General features: G+C 34.7%; 1 protein-coding gene across 1 annotated transcript; it reads right to left on the bottom strand.

Annotated features, from left to right (window-relative positions):
- Nucleotides 1-1,208: 1,208 nt before the first annotated feature.
- LOC115443142 (plasmolipin) lies at nucleotides 1,209-17,050 on the bottom strand. Its single transcript, XM_030168422.2, has 4 exons — nucleotides 16,698-17,050; nucleotides 3,510-3,668; nucleotides 3,101-3,214; nucleotides 1,209-2,567 (listed from the first exon to the last, which is right to left on the bottom strand). The coding sequence occupies exons 1-4, from the start codon at nucleotides 16,845-16,847 to the stop codon at nucleotides 2,475-2,477; spliced, it is 516 nt and encodes a 171-aa protein (XP_030024282.1). The 5' UTR covers nucleotides 16,848-17,050; the 3' UTR covers nucleotides 1,209-2,474.
- Between the last annotated feature and the right edge of the window lie 13 nt (nucleotides 17,051-17,063).

Here is a 17,063-nt window from a genome sequence, read left to right as displayed (position 1 = left end):
ACAAACAAAATGACCGTATTTATGCTCAAAGCTCTAAGGAAGCTTCCCAATTAGTCGACAGAGTGCAACGTGGACATTATCCGACTTCAGTGATGGTTTGGTGGGGTGTTAGCTATGAAGGAGTGACTGAGCCATATTTTTTGTGAAAAAGGTATCAAAACATCGGCACAAGTGTATCAAGATACCATTCTTGAGAAGGTAGTTAAGCCCCTTAACATCACCATGTTCAATAACCAAGTATGGTCCTTCCAGCAAGACTCGGCGCCGGGTCATAAAGCTCGGTCCACGCAGTCTTGGTTGGAATCGAACGTTTCGGACTTCATCAGAGCTGAAGACTGGCCGTCGTCTAGTCCCGATCTTAATCCGCTGGATTATGATTTGTGGTCAGTTTTAGAGAGTACAGCTTGCTCTAAACGCCATGATAATTTGGAGTCCCTAAAACAATCTATACGATTGGCAGTGAAGAATTTTCCCATGGAAAGAGTGCGTGCTTCTATTGATAACTGGCCTCATCGTTTAAAGGACTGTATTGCAGCCAATGGAGACCACTTCGAATAAGCTTTTTATATTTTTAATTGTTTTATATTTATGTATTAAACTGACACACTGTAAAAGTAATAAATGTTATTTGCAGTTAACAATTTTCTTTTTTCTTTATTACAATATTTATGGCAAGACTAGGTATATTGAACATTAATAATTTTCAATTATGTGCATTAGTGCGTAAGCAAGCATTAAGTAGTTTTATACGTTTTACTTTAACAAAAGATAGTTCGATATTTTTAACATGACTGTATAAATAATAAATAAATATTAAAAAGACCGAACCTAGTATAGACTTTAATAATGAAATATTGGAATACCTACATACAGATTGAATAATGTAAACAGCAGAAAGGCACTATACATAAGTAGTACGAGATATCGCTCGTTTTTAGGCATAGATTTTAGTTTCACAAACAAAAAGCAGAACTATACTTTCTTCCTTGTTTCAAACTTTCATATTCACAGTTAAGTGAAAATGTTTTTCCGGAATAAATATTTTCCCGGGATAAAAAAATTGCCTATAACATTCAGGAGTAATGTAGCTTCCTATTAGTTTGATTAAGAAGTTTTAAAGATTAACCCCTAAAAACCCACAATCAAACTCTCAACTCACAAACTTGCTGCTGCTTGCTCTTTATAATATTAGTATACATTATGTAATATTTTTGGAATATCCCTTAAACGGCAAAATACTCATCTATTAGATTTAACGCTTCCACTCTACATATTTATAACTGTACGTAGGTATTATAGATAGGTATATTTTAATTTAATACATGTGTAACGCTAACAGATGTTTAATCTCTTTGTATAGGTATATCGATTCAACAAACGACATTAACATTTAATTTGACATTAAATACCTATAATCTTTATTGTTTCATTGTAAGACTAGGCTAACGAAATTGATAACAACCGTAAAAAATAAATTATGTATTTATATGACTAAACTAAGTTAAATAATACACCTTAAAATAAGAAAATAGGTACTAATTTAAATTTATCCATTTAAATTGACATTATTGCAAATGCTTCAGCTTTCATTGAAATTTCTTGCAGTATTTTTCTTTGGAACCATAGAGCTTTTATGTCTATATATATGGGGCATGTGAGGTTTGTAACCTTTCCAAATAATACGTGTACAATTTTTTTACTACAAATATTTAGATGAATACATTACATTCCATTATTGTAAACTCTATTAAATAATCACCCCACTTATCTACGATATAATGTGTATTGAAATAAGATTTGAAACATTAATTCCACCACAAATAAAATTTAAATGAACACAACGAAGTAATTAACCCTAAATATTTGTCTCTAAAGTGTTCAAGATTTATGGCCATATTAGGTACATTATTTAACAAAGATATTTTAAGACTTCGTAATCTTATAAACAGTACTTTATGTTTTGATACAAATTAATTTAAAAATATCGTCTCGGTATTAGGTAATAATAATCGTCTCGGTGCTGTAAATAGCTAAATTTTATAAATTAATTTAGTGTCTTATTTCAGTATTCGATAAATGAAATCGTAACAATACTCATTCAATATCTAACAAATATAACGGTGCAACATATAGAAATATTATTTTACAAAAATTCGTAACATAATATATTAATCAAGTTTTATGCTTGAAAATATTTCGATAAATTACTTACCCGTACACCTTAGTGTCAACGTCAAGCTTATCAGTTACGTTTGTAGCCCATTAACCCGAAATACGCGTAAAATGTTTAAAACCGTAAGTGTCGAAATAGTTGAATGTCGTGATCAATATCAATTTCAACAAGTCAGCTTTGTACAATTATGAAATACAATGTGGAAAGCGGAACAAATCCAAATGATATTTTAAAAGGCTCCTGTTGAGGTTAGTGTTGGAGTGTCCACGGGCGCCGGGTGAGAATAATCGGCTTCTAGTACTTATGAAGCCTGTGCTGTCTGCGAACTCTTGTGCTCTTTGAACAGCAGTAGAGAACTGGCGCCGTACGCTACAGTGTTGAAAATACCGAACACCTGAAAAAAATAACATAAACCTTAGTCGCTTATGCACTAGCCTTTTAATGTAGATAATCCCTTTAAACCAACAGTAATAAAACTATAACTTCAAAAAATAACATTGTAACTATTTAAGAGGTTGAACATATTTGCTGGACAAGCAAAATATTCCTTAATATAATGATCACTAAAAGTACAGTCTACATTCGTGCCATATGTTTTTTTATTTTTTTTTTTGCTGATCCTGCAGTCAACACCGGGAGGAACCTGCGAACGGTATACTGGTTCCTCCCGGCTTAACGACCGCAGGGGCCAAAGGGGAGGGGAAGGGGGGAAGGAATAAGGAAGGGGTAGAAAGGGAGGGATAACCTCGTACCATATGTTATAGAAATATAAATACGAATAATAATTTGTCACAGAGAAGAGTTAATTATACGTAACTTAGAAGTAAGTAAATTTAGAAGGAAAAAAACATTGAATTTTGACAATCTATAAAATTCCGCTTCTTGTTGCTTTCAAAATGGTAGCTAGGATTTGATATGAATACTTACAGCAGCAGCCACATTGCTTGCATGGTATGAACCGTAATAAGTTGCCGTTGCTATGAACATTACAATAAATGCCAACAGATACATGAAACACTGCAGCGCGTTACTAATCAGTTCCTGCAACAAGCGAAATTAAATTATTTTAACTTTTTACATAAGTATAGTCTACATTAATATGTAATCAAACGCAAAAATCGATGTTTAGTTAATATACTAAATGGAAAACAACAGAGCAAAATCATGCCACAATGAAAGCAGAAACAGATAATTTCGTCCTCTGTAAGTACTTTATTTACGATTTCATAATGATCAAAACCCTTCAATTATGTTTAAAAATGTCTTAAAATATTAAGATATACTATTAAAATATTAAGATATAACTTATCTTTGTTTAATAGAATGTAATACTTACAGATAGCACCCAATTAATGGGTAGTTTTAGTGCTTCTTTAATACTTAAGAAGTAAACGAAACTCCACATGAGGGTGGTGATGAAACTCGTGACGGCTACAAACACGAACCATGTCGAATACCACGGCGATCCCAAAGCCATACATAGTATACCTAATACCTGGAAAGATAAAGAACATCTTTAAAACAATCATCACATATACTATACTTAACTGCCTACGTATAAAATATGTAGGAGGAAACTTAAAAATGTAGCGCTTAATATTATGATAGTCCGCTGACACAAAAGGGACGAATACACCAAAAATACATGACATTGAAAAGATAAGGACTCCACGATACCAGATAAAAATGACTCACTCTCAGTCATGAGTCAAATAGATTGATTATACCTAATACTTGTCCACCTGCTTCCAGTATTATTCTCAGTATTTTGATAGGATGGATTACAAAATGTACCTACAATGCGCAACATAGTTACAATTTCGTGTTTACGATATTATGTACGTTAATCCAATTTGTTTAAAATATTTACATGCACCTTAGTGAGCTCTAAGACTCGCTTATATAATACATAATAGATAATTGCAAAAATGATTCGTTTACACAACTATGTAACAAATTCATTAAAGCGAAGACTGATTCACAAACGTGCTAATGTACGCTACATTATAGACACACATATGTGTATTGTATTTGGTACGTATATAACAAAACAATATTATTCGATAAACAGTCGTTATTCCGCTTTGATAAAAACAAGTGTAATGCAATGTTTGGCACAACCATTACTCGTATATTGGGTGGGAAACGTTAATATTATATAATAAAAAAAGCAAGTACCTACATAATTATGCTTTGATATTAAATTATGACCATTAATTCTTCAACATTATGATAATAATAATGATATCAGCCCTATATGTATAATGTATATACCGTCCCATTGCTGAGCAAGGGCCCTCTATAACAGAGAGGAATTAAGCCTTAGTCCACCACGCTAGCCTAATGCGGATTGTTAGACTTCACACATCCCGGAAATCCCTTTAGAGAACTTCTCAAGTATGCAGGTGTCCTCACGATGTTTCCCTTCACCGTTAAATCAAGCGATAATTCACAAGGTATACAGCTTGTCAAAGGTGTATGCCCTTGGGATTTGAATCTACGGACTTTCATCTCGGCAGTCCATTCTACACCCAGCTAGGCTATCGTCGCCATATGTCTTCAACATGAATTGACAGCAACGGTACAACCTTAATAGAGACAGTCATTTAGGCTTACAGTAGTAAGTCTATAATTTAAAAAAGGTCTAAATTTATAGAACTGTTACCGCACTAGTGAGTTAGGTTGGCTTCGACACGAGTTTTGGTGGCGGATTTTCCTCTTTTGCCACAAAATCACTCTTGTAAATATTATTTTAGAACTGCGACAGCCTTCATAAAGAGAACGATAGAGACGCTTGCAGCATCAAAACCATGAGGCGTCAATAATGCCCAGAGTGGTTGGATATTTTTTTTAAACTCGTTTTATCTACAATTTATACGCGAAACATAGCCAAGATTTTGCGAGAATGAGACTGCATTTTCATATTGTGGATGTTAATCCAATACTTAAATAGTAAAGGCACTAGGTATAAACAAAAATGAGGGATATTTTATTTTTCTTTTCCCAATTAAAATATGAGTATATATGAGTACTTATTCCTATTGATATTTAACATAGCCTAAAATTTCAAATTATCAATTTTCTTTTTGGTACCAATGGACATTTTGTATGTTCCCAACATAGCCATTGTTTTCATAGTAATTATGCCAGTATTACTGGAAACAAAAAAACTGTTACTAATATAAAATCGGTACACAGAGATTGTTTTAAACTATATTGTGTATACAATACTTCGTAGTAATGTATGTGGTAAGTAAAGTAGCGGTGCCGATACCACTAGGACAACGGTGTTGGGTAAATGAGAACCATTAACGTCCGCTAGCCGCTAGGCGCGGCGAGCGCCGAGCACCGAGCATCCAGCGCCGCGCACCGCCGCGCCGCACCGCGACCTCAGCCAGCCTCAGCCAACGCTCGACGTCGGAACCGGTTTAATATCGCGCGCAAACTCGCTGTCGCAACCACGCTAGCAGGTGTCATTTGTAGAAATTCCAACCAATACTTTAATGAATATATCTTTAAAAAAACATACTACCACTACAATAGCTATTTCCAAAGACAAAAGCGAACCGACAGTCCATTGCCCTACAATGTTTTAGTAGGAATTCTAATAAGAGAGATTATGCATAATCAAGACAAATCAGTTGGTAAAGGTTAAATGAGGCCAAAAAAGTGTGACACCCGGCACGTGCAGTGTTGCACATAACGTGGAGAAAGTGCGTCGCTTTGCGTCGGAACTATCACCGTGCGTGTACAACGCGCGGGACGCGACCGCCATTCTGAGTTCTATCAATGGGTTCACACTTCACAAACCATAGACGCACTTACACGTTGCAGTCTCGCTCTAAATAACTAGACGTGGCCGGATTTCCGTATGGACGATAGATAGCATTTGCACCTAGGCCCTATATACCTGTGCTAACCAATGTTTGAGATTCGTGTCATAACACTTATAAGACTTGTATGAAAAGACGAGCTCGAACACAACAGTCCATATTCGTAATTAACGGAAACCAGTTTTAAGATAACGTCATCACAATGTCTCTATGGCAAGCTATTTAGTATGTAGGTAGAGACCAATTCATATAAACAAGAGGAAAATACGAATAATATACTTTTATGAGATAAAAGCTATCATCATAATGTCAACAACATAAATGAACGGAGTAATGAAAGAAATTGAACTTTAATTTAATATTAACTATATTTTGTTATATACAAATGAAACAATTAACTCAGCCAAATCCAAAGGCACGCCTGCTTAATTTGTGTTCGCATAACTATGTTTCATTTCCGATGGCATGTAGGTGTTTATAATATAATACAATGCGCGATTGCCCTTGAAATAAACATCGACAGTGCCACTTAATTAATTCACGGCTTCATCGATCGGTCGAGCCACTACATAGACCTTACTAGAACCGCATAATACAAACACTACACATCATGATGAATCGAAGCACACAGTACGTGATACGTATACATAACATCAAAATATAGAAGTTAATTATTTTTCCTTGTTCAAAAGCACGCTGATTGCGAAGTGAAAATGCAACCAAGCAACATAATATTCGGGTCAATGGGTGCGTGCGGCAACCGACAACGGTGCCGGTAACCGGCCTAAACGAACTGTCTGCCACGGGATCTACTCGGTTCACTGGCCATACTTCCGCACAAGGGCGCTCGTATTTTTATAGTAATGAAAATAAAAGTATTAGGACACAAGTAAAAAATGTAAAAACCTCTATACAAATAGGAACAATATCTACTTTAAAGAAAAATAATATTTCGTTCCAGTACTAAGTATGTAATTACTGCTAAATAATTATCTTTGATCCTGGGATGTCGGAGTAATGTTTTCCGATATGCCTAATGTTCAATATATAATAATCTAACTACAGGTTGATTTATTATTAAAGACGTATTATTTGTGGAGTTTTACGAATAATCTTTCAGTTTATAATTGTTTTTTTGTTATAAGATTAATAAAAATTATAATTGTGAAATTGTAAGTATACAATAACTTATATTGTGACGACACGTCAAGATCTACGAACCTATACCTGCTAAATCTAAGTTTGAAGAAACGAAGGGCTTTATTTGATCAGATCGTTGGCTCCATCTATAAACACTGTAACACTGTAACCTGCGGGCGATCACAGTATTAGTAAATACTTAGTAAACGATACTATTGCAATATCCTAAACAAATCCATCAGGTGAGTAAGAGTAAAATTAATATCCAAATATTAAGAAACCAAGAAAGGTGTGTCGGTTTTCAAACAGGTTGGTATAATTGTATCGACCGGAGAAAGATAACCATCTCTCGCCATCTGGACCCCAGTCTACTCCCCAGTCTTACAGTTACGATCAGATGCAATGGGGTCACTTTGGCGCACCATATAAAAAAAACAGCTGAAAATATTAATTACATAATAGGCTAAACATATTCAAAAGATACAGTTTTTTAAAACAAGTTGATTAGGTTAAACCTAAAAGTAAAAAACACAAAATTCAAATCGTATTTTCATTCATTTATTAGACCAAAATACGTTTTTAGGCACACTTTTAAAACAAATACCGATTACTATACTGATCGCCAAATAACATATAAAACCTTCGTTTAGCACCGAGGGTTAAATAAAAGAACAGATTCTATCGATGCTCAACTATAAACGTTAGATCATATCTATTAGATACTGATAATACACGTTTCTTTACATTAAAATTCACGTGAAAGTCACAGTTATATAGGAAGTTTTAATAGTGACTATTTTAAATTGACCTCGCTAGTTTATAGCGGGCATGCTGCGGGGAGGCCAACCTATCTACCTATCCCGCAGGAACGTTTCTATTGTATTGTATTCTTGTTATATTCTGAACTATTTTCTTATAAATTTAACTTTCTAAATGTACAAGTCCCATGAAATTAGTTGGACCATCCGAAACTAAAATTAATAACGTGTAAATAAACCAGTGAGATGAAGTAAAATATGATGTGAACATTTATATGGCAGCAGTGATTAGTTACCATCCGATGACACACTTAACTACTCTTTCTTCTCTGTCGTATAAAAACGGTCAGTTATTTCAGCATCCCAAAGTAATGTTCTAATATTAATTATTGGATAGATTACAAGTTATATTATAATTTATAGCACACAACGATTAGTTTATTACTTACTCTATAATATATTTCTTATTTTCCACCTGCCACTCTTACTTATCTTACGCCTTTGTAGGGTCGCGCAACTTTTTCAGAACATATTTGATTAAGTCGCTAACTCCAAATCTTTTTAGGGAAGTCCAGTTCCATGTTAATTATGTGAAAAAACAGAAAAAAGTTTCCCATCCCGAAATACAAATGCAGAACATTTTGGTCATCTGCTTTGATGAGCAAAAGAAACGTATTTTTTTTTATTTTACATAATACCTACTTTACACATATATAAAACCATCTATAAAACATTATTAATATTCGTCAGAAAGGACAAACCCACAAGATAACATCATCAGTTAGATGATTTCTAACCTTGTTAATTAAAACGTATTCTTCGAAACTGTAGATAATACAGACGACTGGTATCAAACAATTGAACGTCATTTGACCAGAAAAAGAGTCTCGTCATTGTCTCTAAAAATATATTTTAGATCTTACAAATTGTACACGTTTCTTTACAATGCTCGTTATATTACTTTGACCATGATAAAGTATATTATATTAGTAACAATACGAAAATGTAGGTACAACTCGTCGCCAATTTGACGCTATGAGCGAATTATTATATTGTGGGTATTAGCTCACGCACACAAGAATGACGCAATCACCATATCCAGCTTGAGTTCGATTAAAGCAAAGTTTCTACCTACTGACTCAATCGTATATCTTCGTATGCATGGCATTCTGGGTGTTTACTGGGCCATTAAGTGGTTAAACCATCCGACGCGGCGCTTTGGTAAAATATATTAGTGTCGAGTATATTCCTCGCCGCCGGAATACTTCATAGGTTAGGCAAATCGTTCAACGAGCACCGTTAATTGACCTTGATGTACGTGTATCACGAAGAAAATAGGCGTTCGAAAGTAAATTTTTCAATTTCATTGACCTCGATTTCGCAAGCGCAAAACAAGTCGCAGTGAGAATCTGTCATAACTAAATGTTGTTTACAAACAAACCACCACACAATACGCCGAAAAAGAACAAGTTGACGCAGTAGGATCCGATAAACTTTTCACGCCTGAATAATAATTGAAATCCATAAATAACGAACGTGACTATTCAATGACACCGATATAAAAATATTTCCTACAGCAACTAAGTATGTACATTGAATAGCAAAAAATTTAATAACGTCTAAAAATAATGTCAAGAAGCAAGATTTCATCATCAACCGTCTTGGGTAGGTAATAAGACACATTTAATAAAGAAAACAATGATGCCAATGCTTACATTCACAGGAGACTGCAATGCTCACCGTGTGAATGAAACTCAATGACCGCATTATACGTAGAGTCCTATACGTTATATGAATGACTTGAAGCTTTGATATAATTAAGAGGAGCCAACGCAACTGAACAGAGGCCAGCGAACATAAGTAACTCAATAAAATTAGTACTGAAGAGTTGGAAGTTAAAAGGCAAAGGTCACAAACTGTAATTAGAATATGACCAAATATTTATAATGATATGTCGTGGACGTAGGTTTGTATAATTCAATGACTCTCGTTACCACACATAAAAGATAATTTTAGGGATGTCGTTGGTACGTCATCAAATTAATAGGTATGAAGATATTCTAATATCCAAAACCCAGTAATCTTATTTGATCACGAATGTTTTCAGTTGTCTAATATGTATCTCTATGACCCGATTCTCTCACCGCTGGGACGACGTTTAACTAGGAAAACAAGAGATGAGCGACCGCCAGAAATAACCCATTATACCTACTGTGTTCGTTTTAAATATAAATTGCAATAAATGCGATTTAAAGGCCACTAAAGAAGCCGGCTAATTTTCATTCAACTTTTACAAATATTATTATATTATGTCCGAACTTTGGAAGCAAAGTATGAAGTGGGTACCAACTAAAAAATAAAAATAAATGTAGATATTGTTTACACACCAATTTTGACTACTCAAAATAATATAAATACAATCGAAGAAATGTGTTTAATCTGAAGCTGTTGGATTCAATCCTCAGAGGAGACATTTCAGATTCTAGAGCATAAAAAATTCTACGTATTTTAATTACAATAGTTTTTAGATTGTACAGAAGGAACAACGCGATGTTAGAAGTCTTGAAGACGTTTGTAAAAAAAAAGTGTAACGAAGTGTCAATTTGAGTCGGTTTATTTGAAAGTGGCTGTAATGTAAGCATGTAGTGTTCAACTGTATATTATTTGTCATAAATAATTCCGCCTAGCTGAACAACTACAACGCCGCGGTTCTGAATGTAAATAAATCACTGGACGCCTTTAACATTCGTATTTAAAGGCGAAACTATACACAATGGTATTTATTATATATAGATACCAGACTTACAAGAATAGGCTTAGTTTGCCAACACAAGTATTGTCAAGAAAATGCTATTGGGCTCTAACTAAAACCTCCTGTTTGCTTATTGTTCAGCACAGTGCTTGCGACATGCCTGTCTCCAGCGTAACTCTTAACTTATACAAGCTGACTTGCCCTATTTTAACAAATTCTATACACAGTTTAAGTAAGCTACCGTCGAAGTATTTTACGACATTCTGAAAACAGTATTAACAACACTTTATTTTTATGAATATTATAGTGGGCAGTAGTACCTACGTAAGTTTATTCGCAATGAAATTTTATTATATTAAGTTCCATTAGTAAAAATCATCAAATACAAACTAATATACTGAATACTAATAGTATTAGACGTTCATCAATACTTTGGACTGAGTGAACGGTATAGTATATTACTTATGTCTAAGTAAATTCATGTGAAACTGACAAGATGTCACACCGGCCGCGGCCCACAACCGGTATATCGTCGAAGACGTGGCGCATCGACGCACGCCGCCACCATCGCTGGCCACAGCCCGAACCACATGTTGACAGTAGATACTACTTTCATTTTGATGCCAACTTTCACCCGATGTCGTTCTCAAATGAAAACTACGAATGCAAAACATTGACTTTACAAATTTGGTTCTATGTTCGTATGTGCTCGATGTATACAGAAAACGCTTTCATGTTTAAAATATACTTAAGGTAGGAAATAAAACCAATTTGTTTGCAAGCCGGAATATTGCATGATATAAATTACGTTTTAATAAAAAAAGAAAAAAAAAGTAAACATACAATAATTTAGGTGTATAAGTCATGCTGTTTATTAGAATTGATATTATTTCAAATCCATCAACTGAAAAGTCATAACGTTACACTGATTGAAATCTAGGAACGTTATCAAAATATCAGCGCCATTGTAATGCCCCCACTTACAATGGAAATATTAAAACATGATTAACATAACTACGATGCTAATATGCTAATTTTATATTTCATACAAGGTTTTTCCTCGTTTAAAGGTTTTGACAAATATATTCGTAATTCATGTGTTTGTATTTTATAAGTATGCATACTGCAATGCAATTAAGATACTTAATAAAATATCAAATATATTTCTACACTTTTTGTTTGTCACATTTAAAAAGAAGTTTAAGACTACCAACTAACTTTCAGATGCTTTAACTCCAGAGGCAATATTTCGATTATTCTATTCCCAAGCAAACTCGCTACAAGTCCTCTAAGCTTCAAAGTTGGCAGAAGTCAGCTTGTCGTAGCTGTTTACACGGTAAAAATCCCTTGCTGAAGATAACTTTTGCAATTTTCTTGCTAATCTACACCCTGCGAAAGTGATGAAACTGTTTTCGATTTGTAATTGGTAAATAATTATCATTATCTTATCCTACTTACTAAAACGCAGGTTCCTATATCAACCTTACTAATAAATATCTTAAAATATATTCATAAGTACATACTAATCGCGATTCCGCCCACATGAAAAGCCTTTCCCGTAATAAAATTCCACTCTATACTTTTCCGTCGTCGACTTTCGTAAAAGTCGCGTAGGTAAATTATATGAATCCAAGACAGAGTCTATCTTGACCCTAAGATGGACGTCAGTGCGGGAGGTTGGACTAGTGGTAACTTATATGCCAAGAGCGTGCATCGAAGTAGGATAACTGTAGCCCTCTTTTTAGTTTCCACAGAGACGGGCTGCAAGGCGTCATATAGCATGGATAGGTGCTAGCGTGCAGCTATCTTAGTGCAACAGTCTGGCCCTTATGTGTCTCCACTACTGGGTTTTAATTAGTACGTCGGTGTACGGTGTATATTGCGTTATCTCCTCTGCTCTGATCGCTATATCCTCTAGTCGTCGTAAAACAAATGTTATATAACCATGGACTTCACCAGCTTGTCGGTAAGGCAAAGGAGAGCAAAGCATAAATTTGATAAACGTAATCTCAGTGATTCAACACAAATACATCTGTATGTATTTGTGTTGAATCACTAAGATTATGTTACTTCTGTAAGTATATACCTGAGTTGCACCCAGGAGGGCCAGCTGCACTCCCTACTTCATCTGGCGCTACTAATAATCCGTACCACTTGATGTAGGTACCATGAACGAACGCATGAATGAACGTTAAGGATAAGTTTCTCTCCGCGACAAAAAAGAGTGTCTGTGTACCAAATTTCACCACAATCAGTTCAGCGATTTCTGTGTTCACTTCTAACATACATCCAAACACCTTCACAAACTGATGGTAGGATACTTATATCCGCCCGGATAGAGAGCGTCGTACACAAGGTGTAAAACCCGCCATAGTGGCCCAAATATTTGACATTGAAAGCTTACTTCTCTACCAAGTTTTTGCTAGTATAGAAAGTGAAACTCTTTCCTAAAATAATATACTATGAAAAGGACGTCGATCTGCCTTCTTAGTCAACAATTAATTCTGCAAGTTATTACACCATACAAAGGCGCAATAAGTCATCACAACAGTCGGGTATATTGTTTATTCACAGATATTTTTAGCCATTATGGAAACATTATAAATGAATCAGTTACAAATCTACTACGTGGTTGTTTTCAAGTTCACAACTGCAATACATTACAAAAAAGCCAAGAAAGTATTACTTATTGATTTAATATAATATCTTTTCACATTCACTTGAGAACAACTACATAATTTACTTAGCTTTCATGTTATGATGCAGAGGTAGGTACTCCACCCATGACCACAGTGGTGCACGACGCGCGTTTAAAAATTATCGATTGTGTTACGATACTTATCGGTCACTCACAGTAACAGCTATGTATTTATGTCTAACTTTAGCCCTAGTTAACCTTTGAAAGGTTAAACCACTTCAAATAATGTAATTTATATTTTAGTTTCAAACACGCAATAATATGTAAAGTAGTACTTTATTTTTTTCAATTGGAGTATACAATTGCTACATAGGTATTTTTTATGCTTTTTAAAATAAACAATATACAATCTTCAATTAGTAAACATTGTCAATAACTGTTTATCTTCCAAGAATATCTTAAAAAATATATATTATTTGAAACTGAGGTGGCGGATAACGGTATATAACATAATAATATGTAGATGTAAGTATGTAATCTGTAACAATGCGCAACAACAGCCTGTTACGAGCAAGAGTGTAGTGTAATTATAAGGTTAAGTCATTCGGGCTAATTGAGAATGAAGACAAGCTCTAATTACCCGGTCCATAATGATAATATTTCACTACACTTTTTCAATAGAACTTGTAGGCAAGTAAATAATAATAATATTTACTAAACATTACGCATGAAGAACTAGGAAAATATGAATGACATAAAGTCACGTAGGTTTCAGATATCTGTACCCTGTACGTAAATTTCATGAAAAGAAGCTCTATCTAGTTACAAAACTTTGATAATTCATAAAAATAACGCCACATATTATCTATTTTGCTAGTAGTATCGTAGTAGTATATGTACCTGCCGAAGCACGTAAAAAGTTACATTTAAAGATTATGCTTAGTAAATCTCATTTCAAGAGGACGTAAAACCTAATTATAAAATCTATACCAACCTCAGTTTTAACATAACATATAGGCACATTTGTATGAAAGGGATATCGATATTATAGTATACAAAAGCAAATATTGTAAAAATAATGTTGTATGACTCAGAAACATAGACATGAAAAGTAAGGCGTAGGCGAATTAAGGATATCTAAATTAGTCAAATTAAATATGAGTAATACGATAAAAATAATATGTAGCAAATATGAGAACTAAGCGTAGCCTTGATAAGCACAGCGTAACATAACATTACTGCATATTATAATAATACCTAATTAATAATTACAATTTATACTTATGTACTTAGTCTGGCCATAAATACTGTTACACTTAATTATAAAAAAATATTACATTTGAATTTCGAATCTGTCATTTTTATACGATTGTTCATTGTGTTTTCTCATTTTGGCGCCAATACATTGTAAAATATTTTGCGATATTAAAATGGTGTGGGGTGATAAAGAGAACCGAATCGCTGTGATAGCATTACACAAAGTAGGTATGGAGCCAAATGCAATTTTTAAAACTCTCCATACACTTGGTATTAGTAAAATGTTTGTGTACCGGGCTATTAATAGGTACAATGAGACCTCCTCTGTTTGTGACAGAAAAAGATCTGGCCGTCCACGTAGTGTTCGTACGAAAAAGGTGGTCAAAGCAGTAAGGGAAAGAATTCGAAGAAATCCTGTCCGAAAGCAAAAGATTTTATCTCGGGAAATGAAGATAGCACCTAGAACCATGTCGCGTATTTTAAAAGATGACTTAGGACTTGCAGCCTATAAGAGACGCACTGGCCATTTCTTAACTGATAATTTAAAGAAGAATAGGGTGGTAAAATCGAAACAACTACTGAAGCGGTACGCAAAGGGAGGTCACAGAAAAATTTTGTTTACGGATGAGAAAATTTTTACAATTGAGCAACATTTTAACAAACAAAATGACCGTATTTATGCTCAAAGCTCTAAGGAAGCTTCCCAATTAGTCGACAGAGTGCAACGTGGACATTATCCGACTTCAGTGATGGTTTGGTGGGGTGTTAGCTATGAAGGAGTGACTGAGCCATATTTTTGTGAAAAAGGTATCAAAACATCGGCACAAGTGTATCAAGATACCATTCTTGAGAAGGTAGTTAAGCCCCTTAACATCACCATGTTCAATAACCAAGTATGGTCCTTCCAGCAAGACTCGGCGCCGGGTCATAAAGCTCGGTCCACGCAGTCTTGGTTGGAATCGAACGTTTCGGACTTCATCAGAGCTGAAGACTGGCCGTCGTCTAGTCCCGATCTTAATCCGCTGGATTATGATTTGTGGTCAGTTTTAGAGAGTACAGCTTGCTCTAAACGCCATGATAATTTGGAGTCCCTAAAACAATCTATACGATTGGCAGTGAAGAATTTTCCCATGGAAAGAGTGCGTGCTTCTATTGATAACTGGCCTCATCGTTTAAAGGACTGTATTGCAGCCAATGGAGACCACTTCGAATAAGCTTTTTATATTTTTAATTGTTTTATATTTATGTATTAAACTGACACACTGTAAAAGTAATAAATGTTATTTGCAGTTAACAATTTTCTTTTTTCTTTATTACAATATTTATGGCAAGACTAGGTATTCAGAAATAACCTGAATATGCATATTTAGTAAATACACACATAAGTATGTATATAAATATACAGATGGATGCTGCCTTATAAACGTAGACACATTTATGTAGTACACAACTTGAAAAAAATGACTCTGCTTCCTTAATGAAATTGATAACCCAGTAAAACAAGAAAATATCTCAAATGAATTAGTTCTTCGCCATGTTTTCTGGGCATGGTGGCTGCATTATGTTTGAACCACCTATTCTGCGCATACACATACGAAACAAGCGACAGCTGCTTGTAGGCAGGAGTTAAAGCACACGCCAAATGTCGCCTCTTTGCAGCCACATTCGAACCTCCGTACACACAAAAAAGCATTCTCAGCGTGGCCTCGATAAATGATGTACATACAACATATGTACATGTACAGGTATTGCACGTTTTCGTAATTTAAGAAGACAAATTACCCAATAACTCTAGTACCACCAAGACTCAGTTTTCACATTGTAGGTTGTAGGTAAGTATTTTCCTTTCACATCTATGTATAACGCCCGAATATCAAAAACAACTTGGACGAAAAACAACTTTTAAAAAACTAAATGAAATTAAAGTAAATGAAATTATAGTGTACAACCAAAATGAAGTTCTAAAACTACAACAGTAGCTATTGTTAGATATTATGATTTTCTCGCCTCTACCTATACCTACTATTATCTACGATGGTGTCAGCGGATTAAGATATCCTGTACTAATTAGTGAATAATATACATAATAATATGTTTAGAAGAATAAGAATGAAACCTTGTTAATATAGTAAAGTTTGGTACTCACTAATTGAATGATTTTCAATAACCCAGGTGGAGTTTTAAAGTAGTCAATGTTAATTTTGATCCAGTCCAACGCACCACCACCTTGTTGCGGAGGAGGAGACGAGGCAGGTTTGTTGTGATCCACAGTCACCACTGTCTCGGGTGCCATCATTCTCTGCTAAATGTGAATCGGCAGCAAACTTAAAATAAATACGTAGGTGAGTAAACGAACACTGTCACTAAACTTCAGCACCGTATGGACGCGGCACACATTCCGTCCGTATTCACAGTCCGACAACAGCGAGCGTAGTATACTCAACGTAGCGCACAACTGTCGAAGCGGACCGAATCAGAGTGGCGGGCTGGCGGGGAACAAGAATGGTAGTGA

The sequence above is a fragment of the Manduca sexta genome, chromosome 17, assembly GCF_014839805.1.
Source record: "Manduca sexta isolate Smith_Timp_Sample1 chromosome 17, JHU_Msex_v1.0, whole genome shotgun sequence".
In the NCBI taxonomy this organism is placed as follows: Eukaryota; Metazoa; Arthropoda; class Insecta; order Lepidoptera; family Sphingidae; genus Manduca; species Manduca sexta.
The sequence above is the reverse complement of the archived record's forward strand: the minus strand, read 5'-3'. Positions and strand labels throughout refer to the sequence as shown.

What these genes read in the sequence shown, in the direction of transcription:
- LOC115443142 (XM_030168422.2), bottom strand. Translation starts at nt 16,847, where the DNA reads ATGATGGCACCCGAGACAGTGGTGACTGTGGATCACAACAAACCTGCC. An exon ending in CCATTAATTGGGTGCTATCT is followed by an intron (nt 3,215 to 3,509) that starts GTAAGTATTACA and finishes CGCTTGTTGCAG; the next exon opens with GAACTGATTAGTAACGCGCT. An exon ending in CAAGCAATGTGGCTGCTGCT is followed by an intron (nt 2,568 to 3,100) that starts GTAAGTATTCAT and finishes TATTTTTTTCAG; the next exon opens with GTGTTCGGTATTTTCAACAC.